Source organism: Bufo gargarizans, chromosome 10 (assembly GCF_014858855.1).
Source record: "Bufo gargarizans isolate SCDJY-AF-19 chromosome 10, ASM1485885v1, whole genome shotgun sequence".
Classification (NCBI taxonomy): domain Eukaryota; kingdom Metazoa; phylum Chordata; class Amphibia; order Anura; family Bufonidae; genus Bufo; species Bufo gargarizans.
In genome coordinates this window covers 30,822,856-30,846,855 of record NC_058089.1, presented here as the reverse complement: position 1 = coordinate 30,846,855, position 24,000 = coordinate 30,822,856, and the positions used below count along the sequence as shown (strand labels likewise).

Sequence of the window (24,000 nt, the reverse complement as noted above, 5' to 3'; positions counted from 1 at the left end):
TCACTAACATGGTGGAACAGTACGTGTGCACACCCCTCCACGTACTGACTGATGGTTTGGCCCCATTCAACTTCTGGTCTCTAAATTGTCCACGTGGCCAGAGCTAGCCTTTTATGCCTTGGAGGTGCTGGCCTGCCGGCGGCCAGCGTTTTGTCTGAACGTGTATTCAGCACGGCAGGGGGCGTCATTACAGACAAACGCAGCCGCCTGTCTACAGCCAATGTGGACAAGCTGACGTTCATAAAAATGAACCAGGCATGGATCCCACAGGACCTGTCCGTCCCTTGTCCAGATTAGACATTAACTACCTCCCCTTAACCATATATTATTGGACTTTAGGGCACTTCCTCATTCAATCCTATTTTTATTTTCATTTTACCATTATATTGCGAGGCTACCCAAAGTTGAATGAACCTCTCCTCTGTCTGGGTGCCGGGGCCTAAATATATGCCAATGGACTGTTCCAATGTTGGGTGACGTGAAGCCTGATTCTCCGCTATGACATGCAGACTAATTCTCTGCTGACATGAAGCCAGATCCTCTGTTACGGGACCTCTCTCCTCTGCCTGGTGCTGGGCCTAAATATCTGACAATGGACTGTTGCATTGGTGGCTGACGTGAAGCCTGATTCTCTGCTATGACATGCAGACTAATTCTCTGCTGACATGAAGCCAGATTGTCTGTTACGGGACCTCTCTCCTCTGCCTGGGTGCTGGGCCTAAATTTATGAAAATGGACTGTTGCAGTGGTGGTGACGTGAAGCCTGATTCTCTGCTATGACATGAAGACTGATTCTCTGCTGACATGAAGCCAGATTGTCTGTTACGGGACCTCTCTCCTCTGCCTGGGTGCTGGGCCTAAATTTATGAAAATGGACTCTTACAGTGGTGGGTGACGTGAAGCCTGATTCTCTGCTATGACATGCAGACTAATTCTCTGCTGACATGAAGCCAGATTGTCTGTTACGGGACCTCTCTCCTCTGCCTGGGTGCTGGGCCTAAATTTATGAAAATGGACTGTTGCAGTGGTGGGTGACGTGAAGCCTGATTCTCTGCTATGACATGAAGACTGATTCTCTGCTGACATGAAGCCAGATTGTCTGTTACGGGACCTCTCTCCTCTGCCTGGGTGCTGGGCCTAAATTTATGAAAATGGACTCTTACAGTGGTGGGTGACGTGAAGCCTGATTCTCTGCTATGACATGAAGACTAATTCTCTGCTGACATGAAGCCAGATTGTCTGTTACGGGACCTCTCTCCTCTGCCTGGGTGCTGGGCCTAAATTTATGAAAATGGACTGTTGCAGTGGTGGGTGACGTGAAGCCTGATTCTCTGCTATGACATGAAGACTGATTCTCTGCTGACATGAAGCCAGATTGTCTGTTACGGGACCTCTCTCCTCTGCCTGGGTGCTGGGCCTAAATTTATGAAAATGGACTCTTACAGTGGTGGGTGACGTGAAGCCTGATTCTCTGCTATGACATGAAGACTGATTCTCTGCTGACATGAAGCCAGATTGTCCTGTTACGGGACCTCTCTCCTCTGCCTGGGTCTGGGCCTAAATTTATGAAAATTGACCGGTTGCAGTGGTGGTGACGAAAAGCCGGATTCTCTGCTATGACATGCAGACTAATTCTCTGCTGACATGAAGCCAGATCCTCTGTTACGGGACCTCTCTCCTCTGCCTGGGTGCTGGTCCTAAATTATGACAATGGAGCTGTTGCAGAATGGTGGCTGACGGTGAAGCCTGATTCTCTGCTATGACATGCAGACTAATTCTCTGCTGCCATGAAGCCAGATAGCCTCTGTTACGGGACCCTCTCTCCTCTGCGGTGGTGCTGGGCACTAATATCTGACAATGGACTGTTGCAGTGGTGGCTGACGTGAAGCCTGATTCTCTGCTATGACATGCAGACTAATTCTCTGCTGACATGAAGCCAAGTGTCTATTACGGACCTCTCTCCTCTGCTGGGTGCTTGGGCCTAAATTTATGAAAATGGACTGTGCAGAGGTGGGTTGACGTGAAGCCTATTCTCTGCTATGACATGAAGACTGATTCTCATCTGCTGACATGAAGCCAGATTGTCTGTTAACGGGACCTCTCTCCTCTGCCTGGTGCTGGGCCTAAATTTATGAAAATGGACTCTTACAGTGGTGGGTGACGTGAAGCCTGATTCTCTGCTATGACATGAAGACTGATTCTCTGCTAATGACATGCAGACTGATTCTCTGCTGACATGAAGCCAGATCCTCTGTTACGGGACCTCTCTCCTCTGCCTGGGTGCTGGGCCTAAATTTATGAAAATGGACTGTTGCAGCGGTGGGTGACCGTGAAGCCTGATTCTCTGCTATGATATGAAGACTGATTCTCTGCTGACATGAAGCCAGATCCTCTGTTACGGGACCTCTCTCCTCTGCTGGGTGCTGGGCCTAAATATCTGACAATGGACTGTTGCATTGGTGGGCTGACGTGAAGCCATATTCTCTGCTATGGGACCTCTGTCCAATTGATTTTGGTTAATTTTTATTTATTTAATTTTTATTTTAATTCATTTCCCTATCCACATTTGTTTGCAGGGGATTTATCTACATGTTGCTGCCTTTTGCAGCCCTCTAGCCCTAGTGGGTGACGTGAAGCCTGATTCTCTGCTATGACATGAAGACTGATTCTCTGCTATGACATGCAGACTGATTCTCTGCTGACATGAAGCCAGATCCTCTGTTACGGGACCTCTCTCCTCTGCCTGGGTGCTGGGCCTAAATATCTGACAATGGACTGTTGCAGTGGTGTTTGATGTGAAGCCTCATTCTCTGCTATGACATGCAGACTAATTCTCTGCTGACATGAAGCCAGATTGTCTGTTACGGGACCTCTCTCCTCTGCCTGGGTGCTGGGCCTAAATTATGAAAATGGACTGTTGCAGTGGTGGGTGACGTGAAGCCTGATTCTCTGCTATGACATGAAGACTGATTCTCTGCTGACATGAAGCCAGATTGTCTGTTACGGGACCTCTCTCCTCTGCCTGGGTGCTGGCCTAAATTTATGAAAATGGACTCTTACAGTGGTGGGTGACGTGAAGCCTGATTCTCTGCTATGACATGAAGACTGATTCTCTGCTATGACATGCAGACTGATTCTCTGCTGACATGAAGCCAGATCCTCTGTTACAGGACCTCTCTCCTCTGCCTGGGTGCTGGGCCTAAATTTATGGAAATGGACTATTGCAGTGGTGGGTGACGTGAAGCCTGATTCTCTGCTATGACATGAAGACTGATTCTCTGCTGACATGAAGCCAGATTGTCTGTTACGGGACCTCTCTCCTCTGCCTGGGTGCCGGGCCTAAATATCTGAGAATGGACTGTTCCAGTGGTGGGTGACGTGAAGCCATATTCTCTGCTATGGACCTCTGTCCAATTGATTTTGGTTAATTTTTATTTATTTAATTTTATTTTAATTCATTTCCCTATCCACATTTGTTTGCAGGGGATTTATCTACATGTTGCTGCCTTTTGCAGCCCTCTAGCCCTTTCCTGGGCTGTTTTACAGCCGTTTTAGTGCCGAAAAGTTCGGGTCCCCATTGACTTCAATGGGGTTCGGGACGAAGTTCGTATCGGGTTCGGATCCCGAACCCGAACATTTTCAGGAAGTTCGGCCGAACTTCTCAAACCCGAACATCCAGGTGTTCGCTCAACTCTAATGTAGAGTCATTCACATTTCCTGTCTTTTCCATCTGGCCTAGACCATGATGACTACTTTCAGCCATTACTTGTGTCTGCAGAGTTTGAAACAAATAAATACTTGGCCTCTCACTTTTCTAGCACCCTCCCTACCTTTTTCAGCCTATACAAAGTCCCCATCCTGCTGATACTGTCTATATATACTTCCTAGAAAGTAACAGTAATTTATTGCCAATGGCATCCATTGGGGTCAGTGATACTGGTGCAGGGTGCCGAGAGGTCAGGCAAAATTGTGGCCTGGGACAGGCCATGGTCAGGGCAGGCAGAATACATGTCTATTGGTAAATGGTCCAAGGTCATGGTGGGCAGTGAAGGGTCATTACAAAGCTCAAGAAGCAGATAGTCCAGTAAACAACCTGAGGTTGGTATACAGGCAGACAATCAGAAACAACACACCTTCACTTTGGAACCGATTGTTCAGGCTCTCTCCCACAGGGCGAAAGTGCCTTAAGTACCCCAGGGTTGCTAGCCATTGGTTGTTGGGGTGTGCATGCTGGCCATTAAGATCTGGAAGGAGTGCACATGAGCGCTACGGGGTGAGGAGGAGAGGCCTTGCCGGTAAGCAGGTTGCAGTCTGCAAGGAGGGACAGACCAGGCAGCCGGACCCACCAGGAAGAAGGCAGCAGTAGGCAGATGCAGGCCACTGAGTAAGGTACGTAAGTAGGGAAGTGGCAGCTTGTAGCTGCAACTGTAAAACATTTCTTCCAGTATCTTCCCGCTACTTTATGCTCCTTTAAGGCTACTTTCACACTCATGTTTGGAGCAGATCCATCATAGTTCTGCACAGACGGATCCGTTCAGATAATACAAACATCTGCATCCGTTCAGAATGGATCAGTTTGTATTATCTTTAACATAGCCAAGCCTTGAACACCATTGAAAGTCAATGGAGGACGGATCTGTTTTCTATTGTGCCAGACTGTGTCATAGAAAACGGATTACGTTTGGCTCAGTTTCCGCCTCCAAAGTCGAATGGAGACGGAACGGAGGCAAACTGATGCATTCTGAACGGATCCTTTTCCATTCAGAATGCATTAGTGCAAAACTGATCCATTTTGGACCGCTTGTTAGAGCCCTGAAACGGATCTCACAAACGGAAAGCCAAAACGCCAGTGTGAAAGTAGCTTAAGCTTTGAGTAGTTAAGGTTCAAAAGCAGTATCTGATTGTTTACATTTCAAATGGGAAACTATTCAATTACCTTAAAGTGACAAAAGCCTATGTACAGTATTTATACCCTCCTTCAAGAAATGTCTGAACTTGACAAACAAACCCTCTGTAGCATTTTGTATACAAACTTTGTCAGATTTAAAAAAAAATACTACACCTATACACGCTAGGCTCAATACCACAATGTGGTGTCGTATATATGCCACACAAAAAAACTAGCAACCAAAACCTAGCGACACCACACAATATATTCAAATTATCAAAAAACATAGGGGACTTTTACTAAGACCAACAATTTAGACCATTGCTGCTTGATGCTCCTAAGTTATGTAGAGGTGCTGGCTTCTACATAACTTAGGTGCTTTACTGGAGGCCATACAACTTGCACAAATATATGCCAACTTTCTTGTTGGCGTAGATTTAAGTAATTTTTTATGCCAAAAACAGACGTAGAAAAGGATGAATCAGAAAGGCCATACAATGTCACAGTAATCTGTCACATGGTCTGGGTGCCGAGCTTCAAAACCAACCACAGCCGCTATACAATGTACGGCACTGGGCTTGGTAAGCTATGAGGAGACCACAGGGTTCGTGAGAGCTCTGCAGACTCCTTGAATAGCTCATTGGTGATGGTGGTGCAAGGGTTTAGAGGATAGGTCATCAATATGTAAATCCGGGGCAACAACTTTAACAAAGGAGAGCTCCACCAATTAGGGTTTTCCAACATTTTTCGAATAAGTATAAAAAGGTTCAATTCAGCAGTTGAAGGCAAAGGGATAATGTGAGATAATCAACCGTAACACTTCAGAATATCAACGGTGATAAGCCCACCTACTGTACCTTTAGACAGATTTTTTGCTTAGTTACTTTAATGTGTTATTACTAATGTTACTGTGCCTAGAATAGGCTTGCTTTAGAGATAAGTGCAGGGACCCACGAATATCGGACACATGGCATGTGTGGTAGATATGCCATAATTGTTTGTGAAGGGATTACCGCTTTAAATCTCACCTGCATTTTTTTATAACTTTATCTTTAGGTCTCAATGTTTCTGATGTGCTTTTTGGCAATCTTCACAAGGCAAGTGATCCTACAGAAGACTGTCCAGATGTTGTTGATAACACTCAAGAACAAGGCTCTCATCAGCTTGATGATGAATGTAAGGATAAGGTAAGTGACACATGTATAATAGTAGTGATATTATTCAGCATTTTGAACACTATCCATAATAAAACAAAATTACATTATTCCATGGTTTATATGTTGTGCAGATATGCAGATTCTTGTCATGTAACTGCATTGTTACTGTTTTGTTCCTGGTGGTGGAACAATATTTTGTCTTCTTGTATACTACAAAAACAACCTGGTAACCACCAGAGGCTATGCAAAGTTGAAAGTGAAGGTCTGGAAATTGTCCAGCAAAACAGTCTACGAAGAGGACCACTCGACTGGCAGGGAAGGATACGATAGGCCTCATTCAGCCTTACACTGCTGAGATAAAATGAAAGCTGAGCTCTGATTAGTTGCTTTGGGCTACAAAGAGAGTTTTACTGGAAGCCAGTTTTGGTGAATGAAGCCCGATAAGCAACATAACCTACAAGGCACACGAGGGAAACAGGGGACAGGGGTCTGGTTTCCTTGGCCCACCCTGTATATATCTCCAGTGGCACAATTGTGTTAGCACACACATGTAGGCCCCTTTATTGTAACACTCTTCTCGTGTTAAATAAATGTTGCAGCACATCACACAATGCTCTTTCAAGGGCTATTGTTTTTTTTCTTAATGAGCTAAGTGTCAAGTTAGAAATGGCTACATGCTGTATATACATATGTATTCTGCACATTGGGAGAGAGATGGCTCATTGTTTAACCCTTTCAGCCCCGTTAGCATGAGGATCTGTTTTTTTTTTTTTGTGGGAAGTTGTACTTTCTAATGGCACCATTTAATATCGCATACGATGTAGTGGGAAGCTGGAAAAAAATTCCAAATGGGGTGGAACTGGGGAAAAAAGTGCAATAGAATGCCACAGTTTAAAGTTTTTTATGGCCTTCCCTATGTGCTAAAACTGACCTATTCCCTTCATGCTGCCAAGTAGTATGATTACAGGTAGTGTTGAGTTTAGCAAAACATCTGAAGTGAAATTCGGTCCAAAGTTTAGGAAAACTTTGATTCAAAACGAATCCAAGTTTTCTTGTGCTCCGTTGTAACAAATCAGTTTTCCTAAAATGGCGACTGCTTGTGTTAGAAGGTGAAAGTAAGTGTAGAGGAGACAAGCCCGGGAACGCTACTTCCTGGTCCTTCTCTGCATGCAGGAACTGACTGCTCAATTACTGGCTGAGGAGAGTTATCCCTGTGGACAGTGATTGGCTGAATGGTCATTTTCTGCATATCGAGTAGTGTTGATCACGAATATTCGAATTGCGAATTTTTATCGCGAACATCGGCACTTCGAGAATTCGCGAATATTTTGTATATAGTGATATATATTCGTAAATTGTTTTTTTTTTATCAGTACACATGATCCCGCCCTGCTTCTAGCTTGTGGGCCAATGAGAAGGCTGAAATATCTTTGACTTCAGGAGTAGTGTTGATTGTGAATTTTCATAATGAAAATTTTTATTGCAAATTTTTCAATTGCCGATTTCCGCAATCTAGAAAATAATGACTGGAGATAACAAATTTGCAAATATATGGCGAATATTCACCCAAATATTTGCGGAATATCACAAATTCGAATATTGCCCCTGCCGCTCATCACTAATCAAGAGGGACTTGGAAGTAGAGACTAACAGGAAACAGTGAAGCATTGTACTCGAACTGTGGGAAATCAGTGAGATAAGTTTGACTTTTATAATTTTATACTTTGTAGAGTCATGACTAGGTTTTCAGATTCAACCAAGGCAACATGGGATGAGTTTGACTTTTTTATGTATCTGATTGGTGGGGACCTAATCACTGTGTTTCACACCGATGACAAAAACAGGACCCCTGAGTTCCCCAAATGAATGGAGTGGTGTTTGAGGCTGTGCACTGCTCTATGGAACTGTGAAGCAATGAACTGAAAGTGACTATCTTTGACATTCCCATAGAGAATACATTCAGAAGCAGAGTGCATGCTTGACCACTGTTCCATTCATTCAGGAAACTTGGGACCACATTTGCTGTGATCATGGAGATCCTGGTGGTCGGACCCCAACTGGTTGGATGGTTTTCCCTAATATTTCTGGACAACCAATTTTTGTTTAATATTGTCATTGACTTTCCTGTAGAGCATGGTAAGGAGTGTAGATGCATAACTAATAATCAGTAATATCCACATGTTCACATTTTTTAGGCAGTTTTGGAAGGTGGAGTTGAGGAGAAGTAATCTCTGTCATCAATACTTTCTTTAGTTTTATGATCCATGATTTTGGCTTTAAAAACTGCATCAGAAACACCTACTATCTTTAGTAAATGAAACATTGATGAAAAAACTGACCAAAAAAATCTATTTCTGATGTAGAGAGATCAATGTGAGACCATCATGTCACAAATGGGAGACTGCAAGTATAAAATGCACAGTTACAAAATCTATAGGGATACTTGCACAGAGGACTTGTGTAAATGCGATGAGAAAAACCAAACCATATGTCTGTGCAGTAACCTGAACCAGTTTTCCAAAGCATGTCTGGAGGCAAAAGGACACCCTGGAATGTGGAGACGTCCAGATTTCTGCTGTAAGTATTTTATTGTTTACCTGTTGAGCACTACAGAAAGTACAATAGTTAGAACCTATATAACCTATATAACACTGTGCAAATGCAAGTTACATGCTGTAGTTACACAGCTGAAAAATATGTCAAATTCAACTTTCATCATAAACCTTTTATGATCTCACTATCAAATTCAACTTTTCAATAGTGAAAGACAAAACATAATAGGACAATAATTAACTTTCCTGGGTCCTAAAATAAGCATCTTGTTGCTAACTGTCACGTGTGTCGACGTGGTGTCACCGATGCAGCACATTAAACAAAGACTGGCATGGGGCTCTGAAGCATCCATGCTGGATTGTTTTACACTATTTCCCCCACTCGGCCCATATTTTTCTGAACCTGAACAACCAATTTTGTTATCAGCTTTGGGCTGGTATACCTCAGCTTTGTCTCAAAGGATTGTCCCAACAGTTAAGGCTTCCTTCCAAGCTTTCATAACTAGTAAGTGGGCAGTTTAAACCCAGGGTACTGCTCCCTTTAGCCAGGCAATAAGGATCAGTATAAAATCAATATTAATGTACAGCTTCCTAATATTTAGCTATAAATCAGCCAGATATACAGCCCCCATTAGCCCCTCATGTCGGCCATAAGCCCCCCATTAGCCCCTCATGTCAGCCATAAGCCCCCATTAGCCCCTCATGTCAGCCATAAGCCCCCATTAGCCCCTCATGTCAGCCATAAGCCCCCATTAGCCCCTCATGTCAGCCATAAGCCCCCCATTAGCCCCTCATGTCAGCCATGAGCCCCTCATTAGCCCCTCATGTCAGCCATAAGCCCCCATTAGCCCCTCATGTCAGCCATAAGCCCCCATTAGCCCCTAATGTCAGCTATAAGCCCCCCATTAGACCCTCATGTCAGCCATAAGCCCCCATTAGCCCCTCATGTCAGCCATAAGCCCCCCATTAGCCCCTCATGTCAGCCATAAGCCCCCATTAGCCCCTCATGTCAGCCATAAGCCCCCATTAGCACCTCATGTCAGCCATAAGCCCCCATTAGCCCCTCATGTCAGCCATAAGCCCCCCATTAGCCCCTCATGTCAGCCATGAGCCCCTCATTAGCCCCTCATGTCAGCCATAAGCCCCCATTAGCCCCTCATGTCAGCCATAAGCCCCCATTAGCCCCTAATGTCAGCCATAAGCCCCCCATTAGCCCCTCCTGTCAGCCATAAGCCCCCCATTAGCCCCTCATGTCAGCCATAAGCCCCCCATTAGCCCCTCATGTCAGCCATAAGCCCCCATTAGCCCCTCATGTCAGCCATAAGCCCCCCATTAGCCCCTCATGTCAACCATAAGCCCCCATTAGCCCCTAATGTCAGCCATAAGCCCCCCATTAGCCCCTCATGTCAGCCATAAGCCCCATTAGCCCCTCATGTTAGCCATAAGCCCCCCATTAACCCCTTGTGTCAGCCATAAGCCCCCTTTTAGCCCCTCATGTCAGCCATAAGCCCCCATTAGCCCCTCATGTCAGCCATAAGCCCTCCATTAGCCCCTCATGGCAGCCATAAGCCCCCATTAGCCCCTCATGTCAGCCATAAGCTCCCATTAGCCCTTCATGTCAGCCATAAGCCCCCCATTAGCCCCTCATGTCAGCCATAAGCCCCCATTAGCCCCTCATGTCAGCCATAAGCCCCCCATTAGCCCCTCATGTCAGCCATAAGCCCCCATTAGCCCCTCATGTCTGCCCCATGTCCCCCAGGTCAGCCATCAGCCCCCAGTGCAAATAAAATAAAATAAAAAAAACACTTACCTCTCCTGCTCCTGGTCACCATCGCGATCCTCTTCATTCTGCTGTTGGCTGGCTGTGTATAGTGGCGCACAGTGTGAGGTCACAGAGAGACCTCACGCTGTGTGCAGCCCTGCACAGCCGATAGCCGAGGACCAGGAAGTGGTGAGTACAGATCCTTCACCGTTTCCTGGTCCTTCTGTACTAATGAAGCGCTTCCATAATAGAAGCGCTTCATTAGGAAAGCGTTAAAGACTGCCCTGATTGCCGCGGCCCGGCAAACCATCTTCCAGGGCCCGGTCCTGGGCCGCGGCCCGGCGGTTGGGGACTGCTGATCTAGATAGTCTATAGCAGTAAAATAGTTAATGTCAGTGGTGGTGTAGGACAGTCAGGGGTTTAACACCTATGGTGGACAGTGAAGATGTTAACATCCCTGGTGGTATAGGTCAGTGAAGGAGCTAATGTCAGTATATCTGGTGTTCTAAGACTGGAGGGGTGGTTGATCCCTGTTGGTCTAGGGTACTGAAGGGTCAATGTAAGAATCCCTGATTGTATAGGGCAGTCTATTGATTAAACTTCTCATTCTGGGTAGAATGCAGTTGAAGGGTTAATATTACATACTTGGGGTTCAGCTAATCACTACTTCAGGTTTTTGCATTGTACCTTCTGTAACAGGATGCTACACAATGATGATTGAGCTTCCTGTTTTCTCCCTGCACTGATCATCGAGATAAGTGCACAAAAGAGATAGGGAGGACAAGGAAGCAGTGACTGGCTGCACAGTTCTCTCTATGGGCAGGTGGAGTAATTCAGGAGTGGAGTTCAGCTCAGAAGTACTACATTTTCTTTCACAACTGTAACACTTGATCAAGCTGGCCTTCAGAAGTCACACCTGCATGGTCAACTGAATGCAACAGTCTCTTTCTTTTAAATAGAGGTTATTATTGAGACACCTTTTAGTCTTGATGCTAAAATTGCCATTCCTCCATATACAACTGACACCTGTACAAGTCCTTTATCCATTCCTTGGAGTGAAAGATTGCTGCAGTTACCACTTTTGAATTTGCACGCAGAACCCTTTAGAATTCTTAGATACAATATTTAGAATATTTGAACCATGTGTACATGCACTTTTGCTAATCATTTTATAACAATGATTAAAACTAGAGTTTCTAATTTTTTATTAGATACGTTGATGTGCAGTGTAAGGGATTGCTGTACTTGGGGGGTCGTTCTCACAAGAATCATCGTCCACCGCAGCTTTCGGGGCCAAACATTGCATTTATTGGGACATTTTTCATACACTGAACAGTCCAGTTAATAATCACTGGGTGTGATGAGTTTCCCACATACATCAAAGCAAAACAAATACCTGCCCGGCTGGGCTCTCACTACACCTGTTAATGTGGCCCTGACCCAGCTACAGAACCCTGTTCACACATGGAACCCATATGCGGCTTTTTCTCAGCCCATAGTTCCCCAGCCTCTCTGGCTGCAATCAGTCCCGTACCTGTATGGGGAAGTGTGGCCCAACAGTCCTCCCGACTCTGGCCTTGTGACCCTTTAATCCCGGCGTTCCCCAAACTTCGGGCTGTCACAGTGCCCCAGGGTCTGGTGAGCTGAGACCACGCACAGAGCCTCTGCTCTGGGTCTCTGTATCTCTCCTCAGACTGACCTACTCTGAGGCGCTTTATGCCAGCCTGATTACAGCAGGCCTCACCTGCGATCACCTCAGGTAGAAAGGAAAACCCGTACTGGAAGGGCGTGGACTGGCAACTCCCTCTACCAAGCCTAGCCACCAGCCCAAGTAAAATCCAGCCCAGAAAATGTATACAAAAATGTCTCAGCAAACTATGATTTCCTGAGACTACTGCCACTCTCTAGATTTTATCTGTCTCACCCATCTGAGGTACCTGAAGTGGGACAACACACCTCCCAGCACTGTTCACATTACCACAGCAGGTATCTTTTAAAAAAAATAATAGTTTAAAAAGTGTATCTCAAGCAGTTTATCTGATTTCCAACCATTTTATGGTGTCACCTGTACCTATTAGGACATATGGAGAGGATCTCCTATTTGGGACCCCTTCTATGTATTGGAATGGAATACTGTACATCCATGTATTACATGTTCGGCCATTTGTATGAATGGCTGATATGTAATGTTAAATTTCACATGCAATGACCACAACTTGTCTGGAAAAAGCAGCCAGGAATAAGAAGTGCCAGGAATGGGAACATTTTTAAAGGTTCATTTTTTATAAGTTAACCCTTTACATAGACTTTTTATTAATAGAACATAAAGCTGCAACTATGCAACAAAATAATGTATGTATCAATTTACCATTTTTTACCTAGATATAAGCTGCCCCAACACCATGGCATTTTTTGAATGTACTTCACCTTGTCTTAATACTTGTTCCAACCCTACGGCTAGTAAACTGTGTACTGAGCTGTGCAAAGAGGGATGTTCTTGTCCACCAGGTAAACTACACCTGTCATTTATAATATGTAAATATGTTATAACAAAGTTGTGTAATGAGTGTAGAGCTACAGCTAGATTTAAAGGGAATGTGTCACCAAGAAATAAAGTGTTCAACCAAATAGAATGCCTTGTAGGGCTAGCTCAGCAGAATGTAGTTATACCTTTTATTTAGCAATCCTTTCCTTCATTCTAGAGAAAAAGTACTTTTATACATAAACAAATGATTAATTAAGTGCACCAAGGGTGTGCCAGGCCACTCTGTCCACCCTTACTCCTCCTGTTTCCTCTGCCATCTTTCTCCTTCTTGATTGACATGGCCAATTGTCTGTATAGTCATCTCGCCTGGCCCTTTCAATCAAGAAGAAGAGAGATGGCAGAGGAAACAGGAGGAGCATGAGTGTATTACAGATGACTACTGCGCACGTGCCAATGATGTCATCCTTCACCTAGAAGAGGAGATGCTCAGATTTGCTTTGGTGGAAGATTTGTAATCAGTGCATGCGCAGTAGTCATCGGCACTGCTGGAGACACAGAAGCAGATTGTAACAGCATCCTCTGTGTGACGCTGTCCCCCTGCTTACCGCTGCGGTTCAGGGCACCGTGCTCATCTGTGATTGTGGTCTGTGCTTCCCTGTGCTTTGGGTTCTGCCTGTGTGGTAAGTATTCTGCTCCACAACTTCGATTCAACCTGAACACTGCTTGAACTCAGCTTCGGTTGTGGCAGTACGCATCACTCTCTGGGCGGGGCTGAGTTGTGTCAGGTGATTTCGTTAACCTATCCTGGCTCTCTTGCAGGTACTCTAGTAGCTAAGCCCTCTAGCCAGATGCCTCAATGTAAAGGTCCTAATCTTGTGCTAAAGAGCTTGCTTACCACTCGTGTTCATGACTTCGTGCTTCGTTCCTGGACTTAGTTTATCTCCTATCCCAGCCTGCTGGCATCGCCTCTCCGCTTGCCGACCCAGATTGTCTGACCTTGCTCCTGTGCCGCCTGCCTTGACCATTTGCTCGTCCTTACTACGTCTCTGTATCATCCTCCGGTTCCTGTCTTGTTGCTCCTGGTCACGACCCTGCCTGGTTTACTTCGTCTGTACTGAGTAGCCCCTGGCAACTACCGACGGTCAAGCCTATCCTCACCATCTGAGGCTCTAGTGAAATCCGGGGAGTTGCTTAGTTATGCCCCTCTGGAGTATTGCTAGTCAGTGGCACAGAGGGATCACATCTGCTGTTCCATGATACAAATCGACTGAGCATAAGCCGATAGTATAGTCTACTATGCAGGTATGCGATTACAGGACGCACCACTACCACTACCGCGCCTTATTAAATTACCCTAATTACACATCAGATAATCATGATGAACACAGTTTTTCAGTGACCGAATGTAACAAAAGACTAACAGGGTTCATATAAAGTGTAGTGTTTGGTGAACACATTTATGTATTGATGATTTATTTGCTCAGTTACAGGTGTTTTACCTATATATTGGACCATTGGCTACATAACAGAAGTTTCCTATCTACCATTATCTTGCAGGAACTGTTCTGGATGATGTGACTAACAATAAGAAATGTGTGAAACTAAATCAATGCCCTTGTGCCCATAATGGTAAAATATACAAGCCTGCAGAATCGTACTCAGCTGCCTGTCAGAAATGGTATTGCTTTTTTTATGTTTATATATATTTTCTTTTTCTTTTTTTCTTATCTTAGTTCGCTGTTATACTGTATTGTACTCTTTGGGAATTTTATCATCCTTCATTCATAACAAACCATATAGACTAGAAAAAGGTATATTTGAGGAAACTGTTAACAATCTTGATAATGCGTCTTTACTATAATAATATTATCCAGTTGGCTGTTTGTCTCGTGCTGTAAAGACAAACATATAGTTTCTCCCATCTGCAATGTTTGGCAGGTGAAACTGCATTTTATTGTCCTTTATTATCTTTTATTGATACTAAACCAATAAAAACTATTGAAACAGAAATGGTTTAAACTTATCTCTTAGAGTCTGAGTTATTTTTTTGTAATATTAAATGACATTAATTATATATTGGTCACATATAAAGTGCCTTGAAAAATTATTAATTCCCCTTGAACATTTCCACTTTTTTTCATGTTACACCCAAAAAATTAAATGTATTTTGTTGGGATTTTATGTGAAAGACCAACACAAAGTAGGAAGTACGTATGTGTGAAGTGAAAAAAATAATGATACATGGTTTTCAACATTTTTAATAAATACAAATCTGAAAAGTGTAGCATGCATTTGTATTCAGCCCCCCCCCCCCCCCCGTACTCTGATACCCCTAAGGCCGCGTTCAGACCTGAGCGTACTGACCTGAGCGCTGTGTATGCGCGATTCTCCGGCGTCTCACATACGTGGCTCCGGTAGTATGCGAACACCCATTGTCGTGCGTTCCCGGAAGTCTATAAACGGGAACACGCGACAAGATGCCCCAAAGAAGCTCCTGAACTTCTTGGGGCGTCGGGCGTTTTACAGCGCGATCGTACACGCTGTAAACGCCCAGGTGAGAACCATGCCAATAGGGAAGCATTGGTTTCTCCTTGTTGAGCGTTTTACAGCGCGTAGGAACGCGCTGTAAAACGCTCAGGTCTGAACCCAGCCTAAATAAAATCCAGTGTGACCAATTGCCCTCAGAAGTCAACAAATTAGTAAATAGAGTCCACCTGTGTGTAACTTATTTTCAGTACAACTACTGTACAGTGTAACAGTGGCTGCTGTGCACTTCTGTTTCCATGCTTAGCGCCGCGGTCCCAGGCGCTGTGTTCAATCTGCTGCTTCCCTATTCAACACTGCAGTTCTTGGCTCTGTCCTTTTAGGTACTGTTTGTTCTAGGATCCGCTCCACAGTTTCCTTTCAGCCCTGGCCACAGCATGCTTGCTGCTTGTTCCCTGCAGCACTTCCTTAACCTCTTAGGACACAGGGCGTACAGAAACTTTTGGTAAATTTTGTATTTTTTTTTTATAAATAAAATTTAATTTTTTTGACTCCATTTTACCAGTGTCATGAAGTGCAATATGTGATGGAAAAAACCTCAGAATGGCTTGGATAAGTCAAAGCATTTTAAAGTTATCACCATATAAAATGACACCGGTCAGATTTTCAAAAAATGGCCTGGTCCTTAAGGTGAAAATGAGCCTGGTCCTTAATGGATTAAGGGCCGGCATGCGTCATTTCCTGTGCTTTATGGGTTAGATCATGTGACCTCACTGACCTATCCTAGCCCTCCTGCTCATATATAAGTGTATCAGCCCCCTTCCCAGATGCCTGAGCATCAAGGTCCATCAAAGGTTGCTGATATCTCTGCATGTATTCCTATTTACCTGATCAATGCTTGTTTTCTGAGACCCTGCTACCTGCTTGATCCCTGCCTGCTTGCCTTGACTCTCCTGTTGCCGATCCGGATTATCTGACCTGTACCTGTGCTGCCTGCCCTGACCTATTGCTTGTTTGACTTCGCCTCTGCCTCATCCTTCCGTCCTGCACTGTTGCTCCTGGTTACGACTTGTTTGACTATGTCTGTACCTCTGTTACCTTGCTCTGGTACCTCCTGGTCCACCTGGACCAGTTGCCTCATGTGCCAATCCTCCTCAAGAGGTAACAACCTGCTGATCCCCTCGGGAAAGTCTATCCCTACTATCAGGAGTACTGTGAAGAACGAGGGGTTCACTTAGACAATGCTCTTAGAAGAGGTAGGACACGTGGCACAGTGGTTTCACACCTGATGGTTCGTGACATACAGTTGTTCTATGAAGGGTTTGTTAGTGAACATTAGTGATCGAACAGCATTATGAAAACCAAGGAATACACCAGACAGGTAAGGGATAAAGTTGTGGAGAAATGCAAAGCAGGCTTAGGTTATAACAAAATATCCCAAGCTCTGAACATCTTACAGAGCACTGTTTAATCCATTATCTGAAAATGGAAGGAGTATGTTACAACTGTAAACCTACAAAGAAATGGCCGTCCACCTAAACTGAGAGCCCAGGCAAGGTGTTCACTAATTAGAGAAGCAGCCAAGAGGCTATTAGTCACTCTGGATCCACAGGACAGCTAATAGTTGTGTACTCCACAAATCTAGCCTTTATGGAAGAGTGCCAAAAAGAATGTCATTTTTTAAGGCAAGACATAGGGAGTCCCATTTGCAGTTTTGCACAAGCCATGTAGGGGACACAGCAAACATGTGGAAGAAGGTGCTCTAGTCAGATGAGACCATTGTTGAATTTTTTGCTTAAATGCAAAATGCTATGTATGGTGGAAAACTAACACTGCACATCACCCTAAAAAACATTATCCCCACCATGAGAAACATGATGGTGGCAGCATCTTGAGCACAGTTATTAATTGTGAGGATGCTTTTCTTCAGCAGGGACAGGGAAGCTGGTCAGAGGTAATGGGAAGATGGATGGAGCTAGATACAAGGCAATCCTGGAGGAAAACCTGGTAGAGGCTGCAAAAGACTTGAGACTGGGGCAAAGGTTCACCTTTCAGCAGGACAACAACCCTAAACATCTAGCCAGAGCTACAACGGATTGGTTTAGATAAAAGCATATTCATGTGTTAGAATGGTCCAGTCACAGTCCAGACCTAAATCCCATTGATAATCTGTTCACAGACAGTCTCCATCCAATCTGGCTGAGCTTGAGCTATTTTACAAAGAAGAATGGGCAAATACTTCAGCCTCTAGATGTGCAAAGCTCGTAGAGACATACCCCAAAAGACTTGCAGCTGTAATTGCAGTGAAAGGTGGCCCTACAAAGACTCAGGGGGGCTGAATACAAATGCACACCACACTTTCCAGATTTTTATAAAAAAATTTAAAAAACATATATCATTTTTTTTTCACTTCACACATACTTGTCACTTTGTGTTGGTCTATCACATAAAATCCAAGCAAAATACATTTAAGGCCTCTTTTACACGACCGTATGGCTTTTTCAGTGTTTTGCTGTCCGTTTTTCACGGATCCATTGTTCCGTTTTTTGTTTCCATGGTGTTTTTGTTTCTGTTCCGTTTTTCCGTATGGCATATACATAGAAAAAATTGGGCTGGGCATAAAATTTTCAATAGATGGTTCCACAAAAATAGAACGGATACGGAAGACATATGGAGCCATGGAACGTGATTTGCGGGCAATAATAGAACATGTTCTATCTTTCAACGGAACGGGAAAACGTAAATACGGAAACCGAATGCATATGGAGTACATATGAGTAACCTATGATACTGTGTACTCCGGTGCGCACGATGTATGCCGCTTCGGGACATATGGCCCACTCATGGACAGTATGTCTCGGAGGGCATACGGTCGTGTGTTTGAGCCTTTTGTTAGTGGCTGTTTATGGTATTTCAGCTTTGTGCCTTCACCTAGTTGCAGTAAACTGCATTACCAGGGGCATCAACTACCAATAGTATGAAAAGTACTGCGTTGTGTCGGGTAAACCATGACTTGGTGCCTTAAATCAGCTGATCAATACCGTTGCTAAAGGCGGATCCCACTGATCTGATATTAATGGCCTACAGTTGCAAGAAAAAAGTATGTGAACCCTTAGAATGATATAGATTTCTGCACAAATTGGTCAAAAAAAATGTGATCTGATCTTCATCTATGGGCTCTTTCACACTTGCGGCAGGACGGATCCGGCAGGCTGGTCTCCCTGTCGGATCCGTCCTTCCGCTGTTTCGCCGAGCTGCCGGACCGCCGCTCCGTCCCCAGCGGAAGGACGGATCTGACAGGGAGACCAGCTTGCCGGATCCGTCCTGTCGCAAGTGTGTAAGAGCCCTAAGTCACAAAAATAGACAATCACAGTCTGCTTAAACTAATAACACACAAAGAATTAAATGTAACCATGTTTTTATTGAACACAACATGTAAACATTCACAGTGCCAGTGGAAAAAGTATGTGAACCCTTGGATTTAATAACTGGTTGAACCTCCTTTGGCAGCAATAACTTCAAGCAAATGTTTCCTGTAGTTGCAGATCAGACGTGCACAACGGTCAGGAGTAATTCTTGACCATTCCTCTTTACAGAACTGTTTCAGTTCAGCAATATTCCTGGGATGTCCGGTGTGAATCGCTTTCTTGAGGTCATGCCACAGCATTTCAATCGGGTTGAGGTCAGGACTCTGACTGGGCCACTCCAGAAGGCGCATTTTATTCTGTTTAAGCCATTCTGTTGTTGATTTACTTCTATGCTTTGGGTCGTTGTCCTGTTGCAACATCCGTCTTCTGTTGAGCTTCAGCTGGTGGACAGATGGCCTTAAGTTCTCCTGCAAAATGTCTTGATAAACTTGAGAATTCATTTTTCCTTCGATGATAGCAATCTGTCAGGCCCTGACACAAAGCAGCCCCAAACCATGATGCCCACCACCATATTTCACAGTTGGGATGAGGTTTTGATGTTGGTGTGCTGTGCCTCTTTTTCTCCACACATAGTGTTGTGTGTTTCTTCCAAACAACTCAACTTTGGTTTCCTCTGTCCACAGAATATTTTGCCAGTACTGCTGTGGAACATCCAGGTGCTCTTGTGCAAACTGTGAATGTGCAGCTATGTTTTTTTGGATAGCAGTGGCTTCCTCTGTGGTATGCTCCCATGAAATCCATTCTTGTTTAGTGTTTTACGTATCATAGATTCGCTAACAGGGATTTTAGCATATGCCAGAGACTTTTGTAAGTCTTTAGCTGACACTCTAGGATTCTTCTTCACCTCATTGAGCAGTCTGCGCTGTGCTCTTGCAGTCATCTTTACAGGATGGCCACTCCTACGGAGTAGCAGCAGTGCTGAACTTTTTCCATTTATAGACAATTTGTCTTACCTTGGACTGATGAAGAGAAAGGCTTTTGGAGATACTTTTGTAACCCTTTCTAGCTTTATGCAAGTCAACAATTCTTAATCGTAGGTCTTCTGAGAGATCTTTTGTGCGAGGCATCATTCACATCAGGCAATGCTTCTTGGGAAAAGCAAACCAAGAACTGGCGTGTTTTTTTTAATAGGGCAGGGCAGCTGTAACCAACACCTCCAATATCATCTCATTGATTGAACTCCAGTTGGCTGACACCTCACTCCAATCAGCTCTTGGAGATGTCATTAGTCTAGGCGTTCACATACTTTTTCCACCTGCACTGTGAATGTTTACATGGTGGATTCAATAAAAACATGATAACATTTAATTCTTTGTGTGTTATTAGTTTAAGCAGACTGTGATTGTCTATTGTTGTGACTTAGATGAAGATCAGATCACATTTTATGACCAATTTGTGCAGAAATCCATATCATTCCAAATGGTTCACATACTTTTTCTTGCAACTGTATGTTAAGGATAGGCCATCAATTTTGTAGTCCGAGAAAACTTCTTTGAAACAGATGTATTCACCTTTCCTGCAAATTTTGTTATGATACATTACAAATTCAATATAAAATCATAACATATTAGCAAAATCTTCCACTAACTGCAACTCACATCATAATCACTGGGTGGCCACATACGCACATATAGGGCGCAGGCCTCTCCATAACTTCACCGCATCCAGCACCAGTATAAATGTAAGCCAGCTTCTTAACTGTCTTAAATTTAGACAGTTTTCTCCGACTAAGGGCTCATTCAGACGGCCGTATGCTGTCCGCAAAAATACTGAATGCTATCAGTTTTTTTGCAGATCCGCAAAAAAACGGATCCGCAAAAAAACGGATAGCATTCAGTATTTTTGCTGACCCATAGACTTCAATAGGGCTATGTCCTGATTTTCACGGACAAGTATAGGACATGTTTCATTTATTTTGCGGAACCTTGGAATAGAAAAGGGCCCCATAGAAGTGAATAGGTTAGCATCTAATCCGCAAAAAAACGGATCCGCATTTTTGCGGATAGCATACGGCCGTCTGAATGAGCCCTAAAACAGGTGTAGAAAATTATAACAGATGAACCTGCTAGCCCACCCCCTTCCCACCCACGCCACAGCCTTTATTTTAGACCTGGCGTGAGCGAGGAAAAGTTGCAGATTGCGTTGCAATCTGAGCCATAAATACGCCTAATATAGGCATATTTCTGGTTAGTAAATGACCCCCATACAGTATATAGCGCAGACCTTTCCCGACAAGAGTATGATGACATTTTGCCTGACCTGATGAGAGAAAGGAAACATTTGTATTATTCAAATACTTGTCTATTTTTTGTGGTTGCACTAAATATACTTTATATTTTCTGGTCTATTTTAGTTTATTTTTTACCATGCTTCTTGGTTTCTTCATATTGTTTCGCAGCACTTGTATGTTGGGTCAGTGGACATGCAGTCAAGTTTCCTGTTCTGGAAACTGCACTCTAAAAGGAGGATCACACATACAGACATTTGACGAAAAGGAATATAATTTCCATGGCAATTGCCAGTACTTGATGTCCAAGGTATGACCCGTTGTGATGAGCCCCTAAACTTTGCATTATTACTCCTGTGTTATATGGCACTGGTGAATAACGTCTACACAGATGGGGTCATTTATCAAACTGGTGTGAAGTAGAACTGGCTTAGTTGCCCATAGCAACCAATCAGATTCCACCTTTCATTTTCCAAAGGAGCAGTTAAAAATGAAAGGTGGAATCTGATTGGTTGCTATGGGCAACTAAGCCAGTTCTACTTTACACCAGTTTGATAAATGACCCCAAGAGTTTTTATATGTTAAGAAAAGTTTATATTAACAGTGCAGTGGGGGTAGGCAAATCTTAAGAAGAAAAATTCAAAGTTTATGCAAATTACATGCAAGAAGAGATACAAATTATGCAGCATATACTTGATATATGATTAGGGTTCAGCAAATTAAAGTGAACTTTGATCTGAATTTCATGGAAAACTCGATTCGCCGTGAAGCTGAATTTCCTCGTACTTCGTGGTAACGAATACATTTTCCCTGAAAAAAAACAACTACATACTTATCTAATAAATTTCAGCATAAGGGTCCATTCACATGTCCGTTGTTTCTTTCCTGATCTGTTCCGTTTTTTGCGGAACAGATCTGGACCAGTTCTGTACCCATTAATTTTCAATGGGTCCTGAAAAAAAATCTGACATTGAGCTGTCCGATTTTTTTTCAGGACCCATTGAAAATGAATGGGTACAGAACTGGTCCAGATCTGTTCCGCAAAAACGGAACAGATCAGGAAAGAAACAACGGACGTGTGAATGGACCCTAAAGAGGGCGCTGCGGCCGTCCTTATTGAAGATCCCCTGCAAAATCTTGTGTGTGGTGACATAGATATGCCGTCACCATGACGACAAGCATCACAGGCCTCTCACAGCTCACCAAGCACAGCGCCATGCATTGTATAGTGGCTGTGCTTGGTATCGGAGCTCAGCCCCATTCACTTCAATGAGGTTGAGCTGCGTCTAGCTCATGTGACCAATGTACATGACGTAACATGGCCTAAGCTAAACTGAAACAGAGCTGCGGTGCTACTGTGAGCGCCAGTGCCTTCTCAAACAGCTGATTAGAGAGGGTCTTGGACACCCACCAATCAGATAAAGATGACCTATATATACAGAGGATAGATAATCAGTATTAAAATCTTGGAAAATTATTTTAATACAAGGCACTTACTAATGTATTGTTAGTGTCCATATTGTCTATTTCGCTGGCTGGATTTATTTTTCCATGACATCATACACTGCTCGTTTCCAGGGATTACAACCACCCTACAATCCAGCAGTGGTAGATTTTTTTAAACTGGTGTAAAGGGAAAATGGCTTAGTTGCCCATAGTACAGTTTAAAAACCACCTTAAGAATATGGTCTCCGTCCTACTGTAAAATGTATGGCCTCCGCGGAGGTCTTTCCGAATTTTCAGCAAATTTCAGCATAAATTACTGTATCAAAAAAGCTGAACTTGGCTTTGTTAAAGAGGACCTTTCACTAGAATAAAAAATCTAAACTAACTATACAGACATGGAGAGCGGCGCCCAGGGATCTCCCTGCACTTACTGTTATACCTGGGCGCCGCTCCGTTCTCCCGGTATAGGCTCCGGTATCTTCATAGTTAGGCTCCACCCAGGGGAACCTGCCGGCGTCTCATTCTCCCATGCTGTAGCGCTGGCCAATCGCAGCGCGAAAAAAAAAAGCCTCTCAGGCTATAAGCTGAGCGCTGCGTTTGGCCAGCGCTACAGCATGGGAGAAGGAGACGCCGGCAGGTTCCCCTGGGTGGAGCCTAACATATGAATATACCGGAGCCTATACCGGGAGATCGGAGCGGTGCCCAGGTATAACAGTAAGTGCAGGGAGATCCCTGGGCGCCGCTCTCCATGTCTGTATAGTTAGTTTAGATTTTTTATTCTAGTGAAAGGTCCTCTTTAATGAGACATGAAGCCGAGTTTCGGTTTAGCATTTTGATACAGTAATTGATGAGACAAAACGAAGTGACACGTGACAGAAGCGAGACTAAATACGTCTTGCTATATTTGCTGAAAATTGGAAAAGACCTCTGTGGAGGCCATACGTTTTACAGTAGGAGGGAGCCCATATTCTTGATCAAGTTTAAGAGCTATCCAAACCTGATTTGCTCAACCCTAATAACAACCAATCAGATTCCACCTTTCATTTATCAAAGGAGCTCTGAAAAATGAAAGGAGGCATCTGATTGGTTGCTTGGGACAACTAAGCCAATTTTCCTTTACACCAGTTTTGATGAATCCTTCCCCCCATAGTTTCAACTAGATGAAAAAAATACAATATGACAAATCACGTTAATTGAATGTTTTTAGTTTTTTTTTAACACGCACTTTACATTACCTTCTTCAGGATGCAGATAACAAATTTGCTATAATAGCTAAAATTATACAGTGTGGAATGACCGAGACCGTGACGTGCCTCAATACTGTTTACATCAATTTAGAACGCATGGTAAGTGCTCCTCTGATATATGGATGTAACATAATCCGGGACTAGATAATATTTAATAAATTAGAATAAGAAAAATAGCAATGATAGGTTTCTGATTTATGGTATGTATATGGGCCACAAGTACCTCAATAGGGACAATGATATTTGGTGACAAAGGATAGATTCCCCATGTTTAGGCTGCTCTTTTTACTATAAATCCTCGATTAGTTCATATTTGGGACAATT

At 43.7% G+C, this 24,000-nt stretch overlaps 1 protein-coding gene across 1 annotated transcript in view; it reads left to right on the top strand.

Annotated features, from left to right (window-relative positions):
• Window positions 1–24,000, top strand: part of LOC122920030 (mucin-5AC-like) — a 116,853-nt gene that overhangs the window by 5,383 nt on the left and 87,470 nt on the right. The window contains exons 2-7 of the mRNA XM_044269240.1: window positions 5,945–6,075; window positions 8,409–8,622; window positions 12,742–12,867; window positions 14,402–14,522; window positions 21,155–21,293; window positions 23,674–23,775. Of these exons, the coding sequence (XP_044125175.1) occupies window positions 5,945–6,075; window positions 8,409–8,622; window positions 12,742–12,867; window positions 14,402–14,522; window positions 21,155–21,293; window positions 23,674–23,775 (833 nt within the window). The remainder of the gene's footprint in view (window positions 1–5,944; window positions 6,076–8,408; window positions 8,623–12,741; window positions 12,868–14,401; window positions 14,523–21,154; window positions 21,294–23,673; window positions 23,776–24,000) is intronic.